Raw genomic sequence first — 21863 nt, 5'->3', positions numbered from 1 at the left:
TAAATAGAAAATTACAGAAATAAACGTTACGTAAGTTTCAGATTGTGTGGCGTACTTAGTAGTGTGATGCAATTTAGCGTCACCTGCTCGGGACCTGAATTATCTTTGTCCAGCAGATCCATGCTGAATACTGTCCCACCCATGAGTCACTTAGCAGCCATCTCGGTTATCAAATCCAACGGTGGTGGCATTGCAGAGCTTGTGCTCAGTAACCTTTATTTTGTGTAATCATGGCCTCACACAGTGATGCTGGCAATCCACAGATGTCAGAGTAGCCAGAAAGTGCTGCTCTTAAGCGAAAAGGTGAAAGTTCTCAACTTAATAAGGCACAGAAAGATAAATATTGCATGTTCTTACTTCTATGTGGAATCCAGAATAATCAGACTTGAAGCAGAGAGAAGAATGGTGGTTAGAGAGGCCGGGAGTTGAACGGGATGGGGACAAGATGGTGAAAGGGTACAAAGTCAGTTAGGACGAGTATGTCTCCTCCCTTTGACATACATCACACACTGTGTGAATGCAGGAAATAATGTATTATAATTTCAAAATTACTGAGCACATTAAAAATGTTCTTATCACAAAAGTAAGTATCTGAGGTAATGAATACATTCATCAGCTTGATTTCATTATTCCAATTGTCTTCATAAATCATAACATCACTTTATTACCTCATAAATATACACAACTACAATTTGTCAATTTACGAAACAAAACCAACCTCCCACGCACCCTCTGCCAGCTCTTGAAGGCGTGATCAAGTGTCAGTTCTACGAAGAACTGTGCGAACTCAGCACAGGATGATTACTTCCAATGACGTCACACACACTTCTGTTCTTGTATACCGTTTTATTGTAGAAGGAAAAGAGAATCAATGAATTGTACAAATGTGAAGCCTGTAACAAGTTGTAGAGGCTTTTTCCAGACATTCCTATGCAATGTTCTCCACAGTAAATAACCTGGGGGCAGCCAAGAGGGAAGATTTCAGATAAGTGCAAACAGTGATTGGATGTTATCTGCCTACAATCCCTTTAGACATTTTTGAGAGAACTCTGTTTAAATGTTGTTTAACTCTCCCACCCCGAGCAATGAATCCCTACAGACCAGCAGTGCCCTGGGAGTCTGAGTAATGAAAACATCTTGTCAAGCTTCAAGACCTTTGGGCAGATGGGACTCTGCAGACCCATGGGAACACAAAGGACTAAAAAGCTGCAGGTAACCGTGTTTGGTAACTGAGACCACACCTGGCCACAGGATAACTCACAAAATTCCCAGAACCCTGCTTCTGGCTCTAATTGCACATGTGGAGGCTAATTTCTGAATTCAGGAGATATCAGGATGGACATGTATTTTTCACCCAAGGGACAGGAATATGAGCTCTGTGGGCTGGTTAGCCCAGCACACCCTTCTTCCTAACTTCCCTTCTCAATACAGCCTTGAAAAAGCCATGCTGTGTAGCAGAGGAGTGGCAACCCACAGTAGTGACTCCAGAGGTACAGTAATGCGGTGGGGGCCAGAGGTATCCGGCTGGTATTAAGTCCAGGGCTACCCTTTTAGAAGGAAATGCTTCCAACAGTGTCTATATGTTAACGTGAACTATAAAGATGCCTGTGACTCCTTGGAGTTCTGAAATGCTCATACGCAATGGGGTTGAAGGGAGCACAGGGGCTGGCAGTCCAGCTTGAGACTCCCTAGGCAAACATGTGGAATCCCCAGTTCCAGTGCACAGCAGCCGGGTCCTAGCTATTGGTATTGTTAGAAGGACTATGGTTGAGAATGTGTGGGGTGGGGAAAACCAAAAATGCAGGCCCTGGCTCAGTCACCAGGAAGGGGGTGCTCCGAGGCCTTTGAGGGACCTGAGCTCACAGAACTACAGACAGCAGATCATGAGGCTCACGCTGTCTGGCCACCAAGTGCCACTCCGCTGGGCAGGTGGAGTGTGTGCGCGGTGTGGGGGTAAGGATGGAACCAAAAGAGGAAGCTGTGTATGTGTACACCTATGTGAGGAGGAAGAAACAGAATGGAGGGTGGGGTTGGAGGAGAGATGTATAAAGACCCTCAAAGGGAAAAATAATTCCTTTTTTGTATTCACTGACTGAGCTGATGCATTTCTTATTTGGGGAGCATTTTGGGTAACATTCTTTAAAAAAAAAAAAAAAGTCAAGTGATCACTGAGCACCAAATTCGTTTATGATCTCGTTCTAAACCCAGCAATTTCTCTTCTTGTGTTCCAGAATTACCACAACATGCTCGCCTGGCCGCGGAGGGAAAGGGGCGGTGGGCGTCCCCGTGCTCTCAGCTGGGAGGGGGCCCCGCATCCCCGCCCCCGCGCGGCCGCTTGCAGGTGAGCATGAGCAGCAGCAGCAGCGGCAGGTGCCACAGGCTGCAGAAGAACAGTCTCCGCGAGCTCCTGCGGTCTGCGTCCACGTAGAAGCGGAAGCCGAGGTAGGAGATGTACGCATTGATGGGAAGGGCCATGATGGGGAAGGTCCACGTGGTGATGTCCAGGACAGGGGCTGCTGCGGACAGCACGAGCAGGGCCAGGCAGTGGCGCAGCGCCACGCGCCGGCACAGGCCCGGGTGGGTGACCGACATCATGCAGTAGCCGCCCCGGGAGTAGTCTTCACGGAGGCCCCAGCTCAGGGCGTTGAAATGAGGAAACTGCCAGGAGTAGAGGATTCCTCCCAGGAGAAACGCGCCTGTGCGGGGGTCAGGGAAGGAGAGAGAGACAAAGGCAGTCATCACCAGAGACTTCCAAAGAATGGTTTCCTCTCCTGGGAGAGCCTGCCTGGCACCTCAGAAGCTCTGCCACCCTATGCTCTCATCGCTGCCTGCCTACATCACCGGGTGGCTGGGAGACAGGTGCCTACATCAGGCTGGTGGGGCAGCCGATGAGCTAAGATCCCTCCTTTCTCACCTGGGGGTGCCAGTGTGCCTGGGGGCAGGAGGCTGTGGGGCCTGGCTCAGGCCCTGCTTCACAGGGGGGCTGCCTGCGCTGCAGGACGCTTACCATCACTGGCTCCTGCCCACCTGATGCTCCTCATGCCTCCCCACATTGTGGGGAGCAAAGGAGCCCCTACACACCGGCAAACACTTCTAGGGAATTCAGTATCTACTTCAGTACTACCTCTGGATGCAACCTCTGTGCTGGAGTGCTGAGCTCCATTTCCGCCCGCTGGGACCCGGGTGTGTGGCTTCAGGCAGGTGGAAGCAGTGCTGTAACCTGGAGGACGCTGAGAGTCCGCTCCGCCTGTTCTGTGAACCCTGGCTCCCTTCCCAGGGCAGTTAGCGCTCCCGGCTCACCACTGACACAGAGCTGGATGTACCTGCAGGCGGGTGTGTCACACCCTGGCTCTGATCTGTTTACCTCTTTCACCAGGGCTTCCAGGGCACAAGCCTGCCACATTCCTCTCACCATCCCCCAGAGCCTGGCACAATGGCACAAGCGGGAGGTGTGAAAACCACATGTGTTAAATAAAATGAGTCACAAAGACAAAACGGTCCCAGAGTACAATGATAACTTGTCTATGGCTTTGTAAGTTTTCAACAAGGACATAACACCCTGAGCACCATTTTGCCCCTTTCTTTGGAACAGTCTCCCCAGCACCCACATGGGTGGAATGAAGGCTGCTGTTCACTGAGCTCCTATTATGTGACAGACCCTACTCTCATAGTTTGCCCCTTTTAATCTTGACCATCGGATTTTGAGGGAGATTTATAAACTTCATTGAAAAAAAAAATTAGGCAATGTCAAGTTCTCCAAAAAGAGATGGAAGAGCAATTCAAAACAAGGTTGCCTGATTTTCAGGCCAGGGTCCTCCTATGACATGCACGAAGCCACCTAAGGACAGGCAGCAGGGTGGGGACTGGAAGGCAGGGGCTGGTTATTCCTGTGCAGGTGACTGAGTACTCGCAAAAAATGCTCCCCGGGTGCCTACTATGGGGTAAGCACTGTGCTAGGCACTGGGGATACCATGGCGAGCAACAATCCACAATTGCTCCTGCCTGCACTGAGCAGACCCTTCAGTCAAGGAGGTGGACATCAAGAGCCACACTAGTGACTCTAAAGTCACCACTCCAAATGCAGTGAGGAAAAGTGCATGATGCAGTGAAGACACACAAGAGGAGCTGACTGAGTCTAGGGGACCAGAGGAGGCTTCTCTGAGGAAGGGATGTCTGAGCTGAGCTGGAGAGAGTGGTGACTTTGTCAAGTCAGGGCTGGTGGAGGGGACAGTATTCATACAGGCCTTGGGGCTAGAAGGTTTGAGGTGTGGACGGTGTAAAAAAAAAAAAAAGATTAACACGTGTTAGGAGTCACAGAACTATATATATTTAAAAAGTCAATTGTATTGCATGATTAAAAAAAAAAAGGAAGGTGGTGTGGTTTGGCTGGAGTGCTGAGAATGACAGGGAAAGTTCTTCAGGACAAGGTTGGCTAGAGTGCAGTGGCATGGTCTCAGCTCACTGCAGCCTCAATCTCTTGGGCTCAAGTCATCCTCCCGCCTCAGCCTCCTGAATAGCTGGCACTACAGGTGCACGTCACCGAACTCAGAAAACTTTTTAAAACAACTTTTTGTAGAGATGGGGTCTCACCATGTTACCCAGGCTGGCCTTGAACTCCTGGCCCCAAGCAATCCTCCTGCCTCAGCCTCTCAAAGTACAGAGATTACAGGCATGAACCACTGCACTCAGCCTTGACTTTGGTATTCTAAAAGCAACAGAAAGCCACAGAAGGAACTTAACGTATAAGAGTGCTGAGCGTGTGTGCCTGTGTGTATGTGTGTATATGTGTACCTCTGTGTGAGTGTGTGCACCTATGTGTGTAGGGGGTGAGGGGAGGGGCACCAGTGCTAAGTGATCCTATTTGTGAAGGACACACTGGAGGAGCCTAAAGCAGGTGTGGAAGGACCAATCAGGAGATGAGGAGTGAGGGGATGAAGGATGACAGTAGTTAGGATCAGGATGGTGACAGTAGAGATGCAAAGAAGATGAATTTGGAAGGAATTTGGGAGGCAAAAGGGACAGGATGTGCGTGCAGTGTAAATAAGGAGGGGAGGAGAGAGGGAGGAGGTATCAATAGCAAGTCCTGGGCTTATGGATCCATAGAGATGCCACTCACTGGCAGGGAAGAAGGGGAGAGGAGGTCATTAGTGTGACCTTGGGTGTGTTCAGTCTGAGATGCCTTTGGGACATCCAAGGGGAAAGTCACTAAGAGGGTAGCCAGAGTGTGGGTATGGTCTGTGATAAGCAACTGTGAGCGTCTTTTCCTGAGCAAGCCACAGGGTCCAGGCAGACATTTATGTGTCTGCATTTCCTACCTGAGGTGAACTTCTTAGGGTATGTTCACTTTCCTGTGAATCTCCAGGCATTAGAACACAGAAAGTATGTAATAATATTGTAGTAAAGTGCACCCAAACTCATCGTGGGAGCCAATTAAGTTATCCCCAAGATCACTGTTTCCCAACACCGGCTTGGGAACCAGTCAGGCAAACTACAGGATTCTGTCTACCTTCTCCTTCCCCTCCTCTGGAACCACCTTCTCCATGGGGTCCCTGGCAGAGAATTGAGAGTTCACCAACCCACTGTGTCATCTGCCCTGGAAAGCGCCATCCTGCCCAGGGAGAGAAGAGGTTGAGAATTTGTAACCACAGTCCTACTTCAGGTAATGAGGATCTTTTAAGTCCCTGGTCTGTGGGAATGTTCAGAAAAAGGGAGCTGGGGGCTACTGCTAGGCAGAACTCACCAGGAGACAGAGCACTTTACATAATGCAGAATACTTCAGAAAATAAGTCTGGGGCTATAAGCCACTGAGGGGTCCCTGTTTGTGCAAATGCCAGTGAGCATGAGAAGGAACCAGCTCCTCCTTTAATCTGTGTTCTGTATTGCTCAACAGCAGAGAGTGCAGAGTGACACTAGGGGCAGGCTTTGCAAGTCATCTAAAAGAAAGGAGGAGGATTTTTAATGCACATTGTTCTGGGGAGAAACTTAATCATTTCTGAGTTATGTTTATCAGACAGGGCAGTTGTAGCTTATCAAGTGGAATTTGTGTGGGTACAGATGATTTAAGAGGGATGAGGGCCTCCTTTTATATCCATGAATAGTTTTCTGTGGCTTCCATAAGTCAGTCAACCCCTTTTCAGTCTTCCAGTATGGGAGGAAATATAACAAAGACCTGATTTTAGGGTCCCTAGTTCAGTAGGGTTACTGTCAAATCCCCCAAATTCATTTTTAACTTTAAATTTTATTATATATATATGTAATTTATATATGTATAAATCTTAGTTCATGCAAACACACTCAATTTTAATGCTGATAATATGAGCAGCTATTATTTATTGAATCCATTAACCTGGTAAACAGATGACAGGTGTCTCACATGTAGGCACAATTTTGGGTGCTAGAAAGGCAGTGGCAATCAAGACAAAGTCCTGCTTAAAGTCTAGAGGGAGATGGACATAAACACAAGTGCTGATGGCTATTTTGAGACTAGACTCAAAACAGGGTAATGCAATGGGGGTGACTTGAGACTGAGTGCTCAGCGAAGGCCTTTCCATAGGTGACATTTAAGCCATGACTCAACTAATAGCAAGGATAACTCTATTGGATGCTGGGAAAGGTCCCAGTAGGCCTCTGAGACAGCATGGAGGCTGAAGTGAGGAAGGGACAGTTACAAGATGGGGCTGGGAAGGCATCTGGAAATCAAGATAAGGAGTGGGGTCTTCCCCCAGCGCAGGGGGGGAACAGGCTGGGGGTCGAGAGACAGAGGGGGTGGCAGAGGGGGTTACTCAGGTGGGGAACCCTAGGACAGACACTGGTGAGTGTGCTCACGCTAAAGACACAAACGGTTTTATTTTTGACTATTTTAAGTTTGAGGTACATAATAGACATCTCATTTGAAATGCCTGTGGCTTTCACGTGCCAGGCAGTTACACGTATGCTTTCGAATCCTTACAACAACCCCACCTATAGGTATCATTATCATCATCTTATAGATGAGAAAGATTAATTTGCCTGATGATATTCAGCACTACTGGCACAAGATATTAGCACCTTCTGTTAGAATGTGGTTGGTTATCTGGGGTAACATAGCAAGACCCCATCTCTACAAAAAATTAGGCAAGGTGCCACGTGCCTATAGTCTGGCCTACTTGGGAGTCTGATGAGGGAGGATCGCTTGAGCCTGGGAGTGCTAGGCTGCAGTGAACTATGACCGCACCACTGTACTCCAGCCTGGGTGACAGAGCAAGACATCAATTCTTAAAAAAAAAAAAAAAAAAAAGTTGTTGCCACACACAGACTCAAATTAGTGACATTCCCACATCAATGGACTGTTGGATGCTCTGGGTAGAGGAAGGCTTGCTGAAAGAAAAAATTGCAGAAGCATTTTCTAGTACCTTAAAAAAAAAAGAGAGAGATCTGTTTTAAAGAAAAAACTATCAACCAGATGGCATTTTTTCTTGGCAGTGGGTACTGCTAGGGAATTAAAAAGGACAGAGGAAAGGTTGGAATGCTCAGGTGCAACTGATGGAGTAAACAGGGTGATGCAAGTAGACTTCTTTATATTTTGATGGTAAATAAAGTGACCTCTGGATTTTAAAGTGACTGGTAAGAGGAAGCGTTGTTAGAGTCTTGGGGCGTGGGGTCACGCTGAGACTTTGAACACGATGTACAGAGAAGCCCAGCCCCAGCTCACGAGCTGTCTCAGATTCAAAGAGTTTGCAGTTATGACAGTCACAAGCACGGGAGAAGTGTCTTTCAAGAAAAACAACATCAGTGATAACTTAGAAATGGGGGAAGGAATCGGATCATTCAGAGCTCGGTGTCTGCTTTGCTCTAGAAATGGCTCAGAAAGAGCAACCTCAGCTGGGAAAACGGCTAAAATACCAGCTCCAAATGTGAGATTTTCCCTGTCTTTCTCAAAAGCCCTCCTTTTTTGTGTGTGTCAACCGAAGTATTTTGTTTTGCTCAATACACTTTTTTCAGTAATGCTTCTGCTTAAAATAAACATAATTAAAGAAATCATTTTCCTGAGAGTAGCATGCTGTTTTCTGTAAGAGGAAATTGGGTGTGGGTTTGGCTCATGTCACAAATGAAGGAGGTTTGGAAATCACAGCCTAGCCTTAATGGATTGTAATCAGAAAACCACCACCCACACACGGCTTTACTTGATATGCTTCAACTGCCTCTCCTCCTATAAAAGATGAAAACAAATTACTCTCTTCATCAAGATAAGGTGAACTAGAACAGGAAGACTTGAATTAGTGCTGGGGCTGTGGTGGAACCCACCTTCCTTGTGGAGTAAACATAAAGCACTCAGCTGACTAATTCAAAGACCTCACCTTCCTTCAAGATAAGTATTCTACTCATCTCCTCTGCCTCAAGCTCCTAAAGCAGTCCATTTTTATTGGGTCTGTCATCTATGACAACAAATCTGGACTGTGTGCCCCTAGAGATAGGTACAGTCTGTTTTCAAAGTCCTCTGCTGATGTCTGGCCAGGGAGAAAGACAACACAAAGGGATTACAGCCCATGGTGAATGTTACTTAGTGCAGGGCAGGAGAACACTTAATTTAGCCTTGAGAGGTCAGGGAAGGCTTCCTGGAAGAAGTAATTTGTAAACTGAGATGTAAAATTGGTCTCTGAGTTTTAATCCATTCACACAAACCACGTGTTTTCGACTTCTTTTAACTGTATCTTCCCATTTTCCTAACCCTGCACAATCTTTGTACATATTTGGTTTAATCACGTTTGAAAGAAATGTCCACTTCTCTTCTGTTAATCAAATACTGGCTAGTCTGTGAACATAGAAAATTCTGAAAATCTAGGTGGCATATCTGTAGACATGGCTCTCCAGAGCACGGCAGCTTCCTGAGAGCATGGAGCAGAAATCCCACTGCAAAGGCAACTCCACAGAATGTCTAGGTGTGCAGGGCATCGTTACTTCCCTCCTTACTTGGAAAATGGAGAAGGGCACATCTGCTGTACTGTATGTAAGGACAGCTGGAGGGAACCCTCATCCAGTGGCACCTGGCTCTGATTAGAGGGCTGTATTAGGTGGGGCAAGGCTCATTAATGTCTTCCTGATGACTCATTGAAAATGTTATGTATTTGTATATTCTTTCGAAACATCTATCAAACATTCCACAACATATAGACTGCAGGAGAATCACAATCATTTCCACCTCTGCCCATTGTCCAGAAATGCTCTTGTCCACAGCACACCTCCATCATTTTGCTGACAAAACTAAGGCAATTCCAGCTAAATGGTATCTGAATGGAGTGGAGACAAAAATCCTGAAGCTGGAGCTCTGACTCTGTCAGGAAATTCCTTGTGGAATGGAGTTCATCGGTTTCGGCTTGTTTTCTCTCACTGCCCAGTGGGCACCTTCCCACCCCCACCCCCCAAACCCATTGTCACTCACCATCCACGAATGGCCTTGCAAAGGATAAAGAACCCTAGCTCCAGTGAACCTTGGTGCTGGGTTTGGGAGGTCTTTCCTCGCCAGTACAATAGTCTCCTCTCTGATGTGGCCCACGGTAGCGCGTCTGCTCCATGACTGGCTCTATTTGTGCTTTCAGGGTTATGTGGTTATGTAGACTGGGGGCTAGCTGGGGAAGCAAAGCCAAACCCAGAGCTTCATGGTCACAGATTTCAAAGCCTTTCTTTTGAGGGGCAACACAAAGGAGCTTGTGAAACAGATCAGCCTCAACAGTGCAATAGACTTCTATGGTGCTGCAGATAAAGGGAAGAGGATGTGGGGCCAGTTTATCAACTGCACAGGCGACAAAAGGGAAGATTAAAAGTCCCCTGAAAATAGGAAATAGAGTGGGCAATAACTGCTTGCCCTTGAAGAATTCTTTGCTAGTAGTTTAGGAATAATGGAGAGGCTCAGTGGGCGGGAGGGAGCTGGATTCTCTCCTCTCCCTCACCTCATTGTGTGCTGCCGCCTTCCAGGCAGAGTCATGAGGAGGTTTCACTTAGAGAGAAAGATGGGAGTAAAGGAAGCAAAAAGCTCTGACTCTGAAAACAGTGCTCCCCTTTTTCTCTTCTTGCCATTTCCTTGGAAGGACGTTTCAAGCACCTGTGAATTCTCTCTGAAATTCAAATGCTTCCTACTCCCTTAGCTCATATTGGAAGGTCTTTCCATCTTTATCACTTAAATATTAATTCATTGAAGAATGCTAGTTACATGTGCACTCTGCTCCAGGCACCATGTCTACCAGAGGCTGGCCTACCACACTGTCATCTATCATTCATTCAGGAAGGCACTGGCCCAGCTCCCTAAAAGCTTGTGATCAATTATGGTCAACACAGCACAACTGACAAGACCTCAGTGCCCTTAGTACCAGTTTGCCTCCAATTATACCACCAATCTGGGGGCTTGCAACATAATTTCTAGTATGTTCTTTCGTAGCTCTTTTTTTTTGGTCTTTCAAGAGAATATAGTGTTCTAAATATTGTTTGTTTGCTAATATTCCCATGAAAGTGTTCCTTGTTTATTTTGTCTTTAAAAATATCATTTAGCTTAATCTGGAGCTCCAAGGCTAGTATAACTTAATCTGGAGAGCTAAAACTAGTTATGGTAAAATCTTATACAAAGTGAACACAGACACAGATACTCATTTTCAAGTTTGGTTTCAAACCGAGGCAGCGTTATAAAGGAAATCATTAAGTGCTTGGGTTAAACAGCACCTGGTACTTAGTAAGCCCTCAATAAATATTTGTTGAATGGGTGAGTGAATAAATTCACTCCGACTCTACTTTCTCATCCAGGAATAAGGGAGGTAAATAAAGTGAACCAGAACTGAACATTTTGTAGTTTACCAGCTGAGGGTAAAAAATCTCATTCTCTTTTTGTTACTAAAACCATCCATCTGCCAAATGTCACTTCCTGATAAGATCCCATTTCTAAGTCCTCATTTGTAACTAAATGTTGGGTGACATAATTAATGCTTAACACACATCTGAATTACAAGCCAAAGGCAACTGCAAATCCACTCTACAAGATGGTCATTATGGAGGCCCAATCCATACACTCCTGAAACATGGGACTTATTCGAATTTAGGAAAATGAGGAAAAATAATCTGAACCTTTCTAAGATATTGGAGTGATGAAAAGAGGGGGCCTTGGCAAGAAGGAGGGGAGGGGATTTAACCCAAAGCCTCTGAGATACACTAATAGTCTCTGGAGATAAACACTGTGGAGAGGTCTAATGCGTATGGCTCCAGGCCCGCTTGCAGCTGGAATGTTGGCTGGGCACTTATCTGCAGTCCCCTCCCTCCCCTACCTCCTCAGAGTGGACTCCTTCACCTCGGCTCCAGCAGGTCACTTCTGTCATTGCCATTCCCTGTGTGCAGAATCAAACCAAGTGCGGCAGTTCCTGTGACAACCAGCTGGCTAGACCAGGGGCCAGAAAGCAATCCTCTCATTCTGCCTTTCCTGAATTTTAGCTAGGAAGCATTTTTAATGTTTTTTGCTAACAGCAGTTAGGCTGAATTAAAAAAAAAAAAATTAAGATAAGGTAATTAGGCAGGTGAGAGGAAAAGGCCTAACTCTGAGGCTGAGAGGAAAATGAACAAAAGTAAAATCCCATTATAATGATTACCTTTATAGACAGAAGGGCTTTGTAAAATGAAGTTATTTCCTGTGCACAGACGCAGCTGGGCCGCAGAGTCCTGACTACCCTGACAGAACAACCACAAGGAGCACTCTCTGGGCTGGGCCCATGCTTTGCAGCACAGCACTCTCTGTAGCAAGCACTGGACTGAAAGCTGTTGGCACTGTGACGGGGAGAAAAGCTGAGCTGCTTACAGTTCATTGTGCAGTTATAAAATAGCAAACATCAAGAACAATTCACATTTGCTTAGCTTTCACAACGTCCATCTGCTCATCTGTGCCATTTTCTTCACCCTGCCATCCTACCTCACTTACCCCATGCTGGATTCCCGAAGCGGCCCGGTCAGACACCCATGTGGGACCCACACCTCTCACCGGGAATCTAGAACAATTAGAAGTTCTTTTACACTATCTGATTTTTAAAAAGTCAAAGTAGTTGTGGGGGGAAAAAAATCAGAATCCCATGGAACATCCTTAGAGTTATTTTATGTTTTATGTCTTTGCAGGAAGAGAGGAGGCATCACAATCTCTTCAGTGCTCAAGGCCCCCTGGAATTCTTAATCTGGACCTGTAGCCACCACAAAAAGCACAAAATGATCCAGACACCACAAAGGCGAAAAGGTACTTCCTGACATACTGCATTTTCTTGCTTGATAGAGCACTCTGACCCATGGGCTGCCTCGAATGCACAGTGTTTTCTATAGCTACCAATCTTTAAATATCTCTCCTCCAAAATATATTGGGCCTTCAATATATGAGGCTGCAGGATTTCCATTTCAAACCTTGGCTCAGCTGCTTCCTCTCCATCTTGACTACCATCTACTGAGCCCCAGGAAGGGCTTTTGCAAAAGTATCCTCAGTCAAGGTGACTGGGTGACTAAAGGGTTGGTGCTGGGTATTTGATGTCTTGGCTCAGAAGGGAATATGTTCAGTGCAACCTGCCTCCCTTCAAACATGTATCCTTCATCCATTTCCCCGCTTGGAGGGTCACTGGTGTTAACAAGCTGCATCTTCAAAGGATGATCAGATTGATGCTTCACTACTTAAAAGGCAAAATGTTAAATTAACTAGGGAGGGCAAAGAGAGTTTGGGAGGGAGCAGGTCTAGGGTAGGTGGAGCCCTAGTGGAGAGAGAAGTAAGTGGAAGAGAGGAAGCAGGAGGTGAGAGGAGGCACACAGGCTTGGAAGGACAATAAAGGCAGGCTTCTGCAATTTACTGACTTTCCAATACCTTGGAGAACCTGCAGCACACTGTTAAATGATCCTAAAAGTATGACCCTGCTGTTATGCTGCCTCAAGCTCCAGTGGGTCTTTCTCACCACTGAATGAACTATGAGTTCCTCTGCAGGTGGCTCATCCTTGCACGTGTCCCCACCCCACTCTAGACTGGCTTTCAGGCCTGTAAGCCTTTGTACAGGCTCTTCCCTCTTCCTGGAAAGCATATTCCCTCCTCAAGGAAACTGGTCATGACTTAATTCTCTAGTCTTTCTTCTCCAAAGTCGTCTGGGACCAGTTTGGGGTAAGTTAAGAGAGCCCACAGCCCTCTGAAGATACCCTGTTAAAGCTCTTAGATCACTCAATCATTTGATTACCTGCCTGCCTCTCCCCAAAGACCCTGAGACATGATTTCCTGAGGACACTCACTGGGTTTTAGTTATGTTTGTGTCTCTCAATGCCTGGCAAACAGTAGGTCCCCAGTTGACACTTGCATGATGAAGCAATTATGGGGACCAGTTTATAAAGGTGGTGATCTAAAGTGATCCATCTTTGGGGGCTCAAAGATTAAGTGCTTGTCAATACCACAGAAGATGGGAAACCTTTTCGGCCATTTTTTTCTTCTCAGAAGGGCTCTTTATAACTATACATGTCCCCTAAGATAAAAACCCAGATGAGAGATATACCCTCTGTGAATAATATAAATGACACCATTAGTACATCTCAAATAATACCATCTGCCTATGCCCTAATCTCTAGGTATTTTCAAGATATTCTAATGGCTAGAGCTCTGTCTGGTTCTGTCTTTGCAAACTGGTAGTTCTTAAAGTGTGTGGTCCCTGGACCAGGGGCATCAGCAGCAACTAGAAACTTGTTAGAAATAAAAATTCTCAGACCCCACCCCAGCCCACTGAATCAGAAGTTCCAGGGGTAGGACCCGGGAATCTTTGTGTTAGCAAGCTCTCCAGGTAATTATCGTGTTCTCTGAAGTTTGCAAACCACTGTTTTAGTGAGACCACAGGTACAGTCTCATTATTTGTTGTACATATTCATGTGAGGATGATGAAACATAGATTCATAAGGACATCAACCTTTCCACCTAGGCAGTACAGTCTAAGTCACCATTCTGCAATAATGGAAATGTTTTACATCTGTGCTGTTGATAGTGTAGCTACTAGGTACATATGCCTTTGGGCATTTGAAATATGGCTAACGGGACTGGGTAACTGAATTTTAAAGTTTAGTATAAATTTAAATTTAAATAGCCACTTGAGCCTAGTGGCTACCACACAAGACAGTACAGCTCTAGAAGATGACTTAGCAATATGAGACCATATTCAACCCAGTTCCTAAAATCCCAGCAATAAAAATCTGTTTAAAAATACATTCTCTTAGATTCTATCACCTGTAAAATAGAAGGTACCTATGTTCACTCATTTGTTCATTCAATTAAGTATTTGCTGCTTATCTCAAGTTGGTTCTATCAAATTAATGTTTGGAAACTTTTTTGAAGTAGTTTAAAGCATTATGTAAAGTAGTAGTGTTCTTTCTGTATAATCTTGACAAGGCTTTAAGCATATGGGTTGATCTGCAATTAACTGGGATTCTGGGGGCAGTAAGTCATGTTGTTACTGTGTGCCCCACAATGCATCTTTAAGATTTAAAGTAAAAGGATACACTGTAATAGAAGCCAACCTCAAAAACTGCCAAGGGAACTTCTCTTTGTGGTTATACATGTCTTTCAGACTTCTCTGTTTTATACCAGGTTCTGTCGGGGTAGAAAAGGGGTCTCATTTTCCAAGACAAATATGTACTTTCATTCTGCTACCTAAACAAGGGATGAGCTGCCCTTAGCTGTCCATCATTAATGAGTTTGTATACAAATGATTAAATCTGTATTATAGAAAGACTATAATCAACATTAAAAAATTTATTTTAGGCCGGGCGTGGTGGCTCACGCCTGTAATCCCAGCACTTTGGGAGGCCGAGGCAGGCGGATCATGAGGTCAAGAGATAGAGACCATCCTGGCCAACATGGTGAAACCCTGTCTCTATTAAAAATATAAAAATTAGCTGGGCGTGGTGGCGGGCACCTGTAGTCCCAGCTATGCAGGAGGCTGAGGCAGGAGAATCACTTAAAAACCCAGGAGGCGGAGGCTGCAGTGAGCCGAGATTGCACCACTGCACTCTAGCCTGGGTGACAGAGCAAGATGCTATCTCAAAAAAAAAAAAAATTATTTTAAATATGACTATTAGCAGTTTAGCCAAATCCAGACTATCCCTAAACAAATAAGGGCTCTTGTCTGAATGTGCACTCCTAAGTGAGGACTTTTGGAAAGCTCTTTTTCTCTAGCCTCCGGGGAGGCAACTCCAGCCTGCACATGCTGAGGCTCTCTTCAGGAGAAAACTGCCTGGAAGTATGACAAGGGCCTCTAGCCCTCAGCAAGAACCTGGACCCTAGGACAACACTGCACAACAGTGGTGACCAAGTTCTCCATGGCCTGGGACTGAACTGCCCATACCAGTCTCCTGTGCTACCTGTCCCTAAGGCTGTAATACTTGGCCCTGACTCTGGCCCTGTCTGGGTCTTCCCAGAAAGAGAAGGTTCTTGTTGCTTGGTGCCAGGTTTGAGGAAGTTGAATAGGGTTCAGGCACTCCTGCCAGGGATGGGGTGTCTCCATCAGATAGGCAGGTGGCTCAGTGCAGGGACCCAAGTGCTGAAGTGGGGCTACACCCTTGAGGAAGGGGGATACTCCCCATGCACAGCCTAGGAAGTCCCACACTGTCTTTCACGGTCTCCACCTCAAATGTCTGCACAATCACTAGAAAGGTTTGAGGGAAACAAGAGGGAAGAGGACAGTTGCGTTAAGGGGGAGAGGGAATTGGGGTCAAGTCAGGTGAGCTCCAGGTGGAACTAAGGAAGAGGAACATGACCGGGAGCAGAAGGGCTGGTGGTGTGCAGGTGTGCTCTGTGAAGGTCAACTATAAACCAGGATGAACACGCAGATGTCATCTAGCCCAGGGATGCCAAACCCAGGCTTTAAACCCTCCCTTCCCTCACCCACTGCAAACCTCACAAAAGGACCCCTGCACTCTTTCCCACCAGGCCTGCAGGCGCCTCAGTCTTCAAAATAACAGCCAGAGGACAAAGCTGCATTGCTCAGCTTACAAACCAAACAAAATCTTCCATTTCCTGATCTGTGCCAGTCCCTCCACTGTATGAAGGAGGACTCCTGAATGATAACAACAGCATAGAGATCCCAAATTGAGCCCTCACCACGGTCCAGCACCTTACAAATAACAATTCGTTTCATCCTCACAATGACTCCAGGAGGGGAGAAGATTATTAGCCCCATGTAGGAGATGAGGAGACAGTGGCAGAAAGAGGCTGAGTTCAGCCGCGAAAGATGCACAGCTCATGAGTGGTGGGGTCGGGCTCCCCATCTAGGCAGCGCCGCTGGCTTCCTTGCTCACCACCGCTTTGCTGACACTGCCTCCCACGTGGATGGGGCTCTGGTTTTAGTTTTATCACAGAACACACAAGCACATACGTTTTAGAATATGGTATTTGTAGATTCATTAAAATCTGACATTTACAGGATATTAAAACCATTCTAAGAGACAATCATGGTAAAGGTGTAATCGCATTTGTAAGCTTGCCAAATTGGAGTGTAAGAGCTTTTATGAAAAGTTTCAGAAATGTGGCTTACAGGGTAACGGTTTATGGTCAACTGCCTTTTGATCTCTCATGTGAAAAATATGTACTTACATATATTGCAGGAAACCTCACCACTTCCTTCCTAAGTGTTGGTCAAAAACACTAATTACTTGACTAATTAGACTCTGAAACTTCCCTTACAGATGGTAAAAATGAGCTATTTTCACCCCACAAATTTAGTTGTGACGTACCACCAAAAACATGTAGGAATCTTTCAATGGTTTTACTGTAGACAGTATGAACAATTTAAGCAAATCATATAAAAATAAATTAGAAACTAATGAAGATAATCTGCCCTTTCATAAGAGGGGAACACAGGAGGCTGGCTCGTGAGACGAAACCCCTTTGATGGGAGACTGGAGGCCGGCTCCAGATACCTTCTCTCCACCCCATGAACTGGTTAGTCCTAGCTTGGTTTGTGATTTTCATCATGGCTTCAGGTACTTTCTTTATCCACCTGTAGTCACAGGTAGGCAGCACTGCTTCCTTTGTTTTCTCCTAGACATTCCCTACAAGGGAAAGTGTATGTCATGTCCACCCACCAGCCAGGATGACACGGTCTCCCTTTACTCTGCGTCCACAGAATTTCAGTCTGCCACATCAGCACATTTGCTAAAAGAATTAATGTGGGATGAAATGGAATCGAACCAAGTGCTACAGCTCGGGGAGGAAATGCCTCCTTGACCGAGTGTGCTCATGTGAGACTCCACATTGTGCAACACTTACCAGCATCGAGGCTGCCCGTGGCCGCTGTCCAGCCCATGACAGGCGGGATGGCCCCAACCACGGCTCCGACCCATGTGTTGGCAATGCTGATCCTTTTCAGTGGTGTGTAGCAGCAGGTATACAGGAAAATGTTGAAGAGCCCCAGGGCTCCTGTGAGTGGATTCACCCCCAAGGTCAGAATGGCAACTCCCGGAACAGCACAACAAGTGGCAAAGGACACAGCTAGCAATGGGCTGGAAAAGAGCAGAGAACATGGAGTGATCGTCTCCAACTTAACTCAATCACACTACCTAAAATCGGCACTGACAAAGTACAAATAATCCACCTATCCAGTAGAGGCAGTACTGATCTGGCTTATTCCTGGATATGGGGAATCCTCTTTATGAAACAAACTTACAGTAAGAAAGAATATGTTTGTGGGAGCTCTGGCTGCTCTTCTTGATTTTGCTAGCTAAGAGTAAAGTGGTTAAGAGAGTCAGGGTTAGAGTGTTCTGGATTCATATAGGTTCTGTCCCTTCCTGGCTATAGGGCAGCTAGGTTTCACTTACTCCTCTCTACGAGAGAAATGATCATCTTTTCCTCCTAGGGTTGAAGACTGACTGAGACAATGCCGCCTGCACAGTGTTCCATTTTATATTTGGTCATGAACAAACCACTTCAAACACAATATTGGAAGATTTGGGCAGAAAATACTACCTGAATTTTGGAAGCTGTTCTTCCCCTGTATTTATACTTTATTAAGACATCACTTAATTAGTGATCATGAGTAGCAATGATGTGCCTCTGACTGCCATCATTACAATGTCTGTAATGAATTACAGGCTCAGCATGCTACCGGTTCCCGACAACAGTAAACACCAGGTGGCCGTTGTGTAGTACCAGTGCCGTAACGTGACTTATGGACATGGGATTTTCAAGGGGAGGTCGCACAGTGTTATTTATGTAAATGAAACCCATCATCTAAAACTCTACAATGATAATGATTATCACTGTTTCTCAAAAGAGCCAACTTCTAAAAGTAGACTTCGTATGGAATCTTGTGAAAGGCTTTTTGAAAGTCTAGATAAATTGGATCTACTAGTTCCTGCTTATATGCATGTTTATTTATTCTTTCTTGAGAAACCTAAGGAGGTTACTCAAGCCTGCCTTCTCCTAGCAGAAGCCATAATTCCACTTCTGAGTAAGGTATGTTTGTATAGTGTTCAGTGACCCTGCTGGATTACAGATTCCACAACACGTTTCTTGGCAAGCAAGAGTCACCAGTGTGCAGCTTCTAGGGTGCTCTGGTTTTAAAAACAGCCAACTCCCTAGAGAGGCAGACTTTACCCTATGTGCACACATGTGAGATGATACCCTTCTATGCACAGGGTTGCAGTGTTTCCATGATGGGAGACAAGGCCTGTATCTATGAGAGGGTCCCTCTAGGAAAAAGACTAACTTATAGAATTGTGACGAGTTAGAATTCAGCCGGGAGGGGGCCAGAGGAGAGCCCAGCAGCTGGAACTACAGTACTGAATGAAGTCAGGGCAACAGAATATGAAAGCTAGAAGTGACTTGATGGAGAATTCTGGCCACCACTCTACCACTCTGCTATGGGGGCCGGCACTGACTCTTTCCTACCTGGCCTGCAGCCACTGTGCCCAAAGAGTGACCCAACAGAATGGGAATTTTGATGCAAAATGAGAAAATATAAGGGATATGTTACTGTCAAGGTGCTTGTGACAGAAGAACCATAAATTACAGCTGAGAGACTTCTGAGTGCACGTTCTGCCCTGAGGTGGCATTTCCACCCACCTGTTCCTGGGCCATCTCTTCTGAACCCTGTGGTCAGTTACTTCCACAACACTCACTCAGGTACCCTCAGTAATCCATTCTGCCTTGTCCATCCGACATTCCCACCCCGGATCTGCTCAATAACCTACTGCCTCTGCTCCTGCTGGGAAAGCCCTACACTCATACTAACTGGCCCCATTTCAAGGGGATGGTTTAACAGTACGGGTGCTTAGCCAGGGCTGACTTCCATTTTTGTTCCTTATAGTGACTATTTTAACTCTTCTCCTGCCTTCTCAAGGCTCCAGGTTCACTCTAGCTCCCAAGACGCCTTAACAGATGCCCTTCCCTCTTATACAACAGTGACAAATGCCCTCAGATTTACTTCCTTTCTCCCATTTCAGAAGAGGCTGTTTTCATTCCTTTTAAAGATAAACCCTCCACTTTTGTTTTTATTTAATCTCCTCCCTAATCTGTCTTTTATCTTCTATCTCTACCGTCTATTAACCTCCTGCATCAAATAAATTACTTTCTTCATATTTCCCCCAAGGTAATACCCCTCTTGCTTCAACACTCTTCAAAGCCAAGCATCCTGATGGAGTGGACCACATACATTCCTTGTCTCTATCTCTTCCATCCCTCAGTTTCCTATTTGTTCCTCAACTGTATCCCTCACCAACTGCTGAAACACATTTCTCTAAGGTGGAGATACACAAGGGGACTTCAAAAAGTTCATGGAAAATGCATATTATGGAAAGACTATGCATGGATTTCAAAAATTTTTTGCACCAAAAGAAACTCACACTAACTTGTTATAACATGTCTGAACAGGATCTAGATTGAGGCACTAAGGAGGATAAGACATCAGTTTGAAAAGAGCCCTTATCAAAGCAACATGAATTCTGCTAAAACAGAAACAAGAACACATATCAAATTTATGCTAACACTTGGATGGAAGAATAGTGAAATCATTGATGCTTTACAAGAAGTTTATGGGGACAATGCCCCCCGCCACCAATCAGCAGTTTACAAATGGATAACTTGTTTAAGAACAGATGATGTTGAAGATTAAAGTCCACAGCTGCAAACCATCCACATCAATTTGTGAGGAAAAAATGAATCTTTTTCATGCCCTAATTTAAGTGGACCAATGGCTAACAGTAGAAACAACAACCAATACCATAAACGTCTCAATTGGTTTAGCTCACACAATTCTGATTGAAAAATTAAAGTTGAGCAAACTTTCCACTCAGTGGGTGCCAAAACCATTGTACCCAGATTGGCTGCAGACAAGAGCAGGGCTTTCAATGGAAATTTTAAACAAATGGGATCAAGATCCTGAAGCATTTCTTCGAAAAAAGAAGAAAATGAATATATAACAGGAGGTGAAACATGGCTTTACCACTACAATCCTGAACACAAAGACAATCAAAGCAGTGGCTACCAAGAGGTGGGAGTGGTCCAGTCAAAGAAAAAGCAGACAGATCAAGAGCAAAGCTCATGGCCATAGTTTTTTGGGATGCTGAAGGCATTTTGCTTGATTCCTTTCCAGAGGGCTAGAGAACAATAACATCTACTTATTATGAGAGTGTTTTGAAAAAATTAGCAAAGCTTTAGCAGAAAAAGACTGGGAAAGCTTCCCCAGAGAGTTCTTCTCCACCACAACAATGATCCTGCTCATTCCTCTCATCAAACACGGGCAACCTTGTGAGCATCTGGATGGGAAATCATTAGGTATCCACTTCACAGTCCTGATTTGGCTCCTTCTGCCTTCTTTTTGTTTCCTAATCTTAAAAAGTCTTTAAAGGGAATCCATTTCTCTTCAGTTAATAATGTAAAAAAAGAATGTTTTGACATGGTTAAATTCCCAGGACGCTGTGAGTTCTTTACAGATAGACTAAATGGCTGCTATCATTGCTTACCAAAGTGTCTTGACCTTGATGGAGATTAGGTTGAGAAATAAGTTTTTTTTTAAAATTTTTATCTTTTAATTCTACTTTTTCCATAATCTTTTTGAAGTTCCCTCATACATCATATGACCTGGAACCATCTATCTTCTCAACATGGAACACAATATGATTTTCCAGATGAAAGATTACAAAGATACCTCTGTGCTGTTACATCTCCTATATACCCAGAAAGGAAACTTGAGATGGCTAAAAAGCAGTACACATATTATAATGTTGTTCTTCTTCCAATAAGGTAATTTATAGCTTATGAGAACAGATTTTTTTTTTTTCCCTATGAGACTCTAAAAAACTAGCTTTATTTTGGGAGGGAGAAAAATGTGGCTGATAAACATTTTATTTTTCCTGAATTGGCCCTTGTGTTTAAAAAAAAAAAAAAAAAAAGAAGGTTGTTTACTCCTTCTTCAAGTTCTGTGGAGGCCAGCTGGATTCAAAGGTATTAGTGTTATGAAAAGCCCTTTTAGAAGAGCACACATGAATTCAACTTATTGAGATAGGCCATTTTATGTGGAAGTTTAGTTTCTGACCTTTGTTGAAGTCACAGAAAATGATGTGGCTCAATTTTGGTGTTTACATCAATGTGCACAAGGGCACAAATGAAAACTGGGTAGGTTGACAAGCCATGCAAACGAAAATGAAGCTATTTACCCAGGATGCCATGATCACTCTCAGCATCCAGGCACCTGAAGGAATCCTTCCCCTTCTGGCATGGGGAGCCCTCAATCAGTAGACTTCAGAGCTTTCTTGTGTTATGGGCAAAGGTACTCCAATTGCAAATTGTGTGAAATTTATTTTCCTGTTATGTTTCATTTTTCCTAAAACATTTATAACAAAACTAATATACATCCAATTCA

The 21863-nt window shown here is 44.9% G+C and overlaps 1 protein-coding gene across 1 annotated transcript in view; it reads right to left on the bottom strand.

Annotated features, from left to right (window-relative positions):
- Positions 1–834: 834 nt before the first annotated feature.
- COX10 (COX10 homolog, cytochrome c oxidase assembly protein, heme A: farnesyltransferase (yeast)) overlaps positions 835–21863 on the bottom strand; it is a 140008-nt gene continuing 118979 nt past the window's right edge. The window contains 2 exon segments of the mRNA NM_001133552.1: positions 835–2696; positions 17273–17505. Coding sequence (NP_001127024.1) covers positions 2293–2696; positions 17273–17505 — 637 coding nt within the window. The 3' untranslated portion in view covers positions 835–2292.

The sequence above is a fragment of the Pongo abelii genome, chromosome 19 (assembly GCF_028885655.2).
Source record: "Pongo abelii isolate AG06213 chromosome 19, NHGRI_mPonAbe1-v2.0_pri, whole genome shotgun sequence".
In the NCBI taxonomy this organism is placed as follows: Eukaryota; Metazoa; Chordata; class Mammalia; order Primates; family Hominidae; genus Pongo; species Pongo abelii.
The sequence above is the reverse complement of the archived record's forward strand: the minus strand, read 5'-3'. Positions and strand labels throughout refer to the sequence as shown.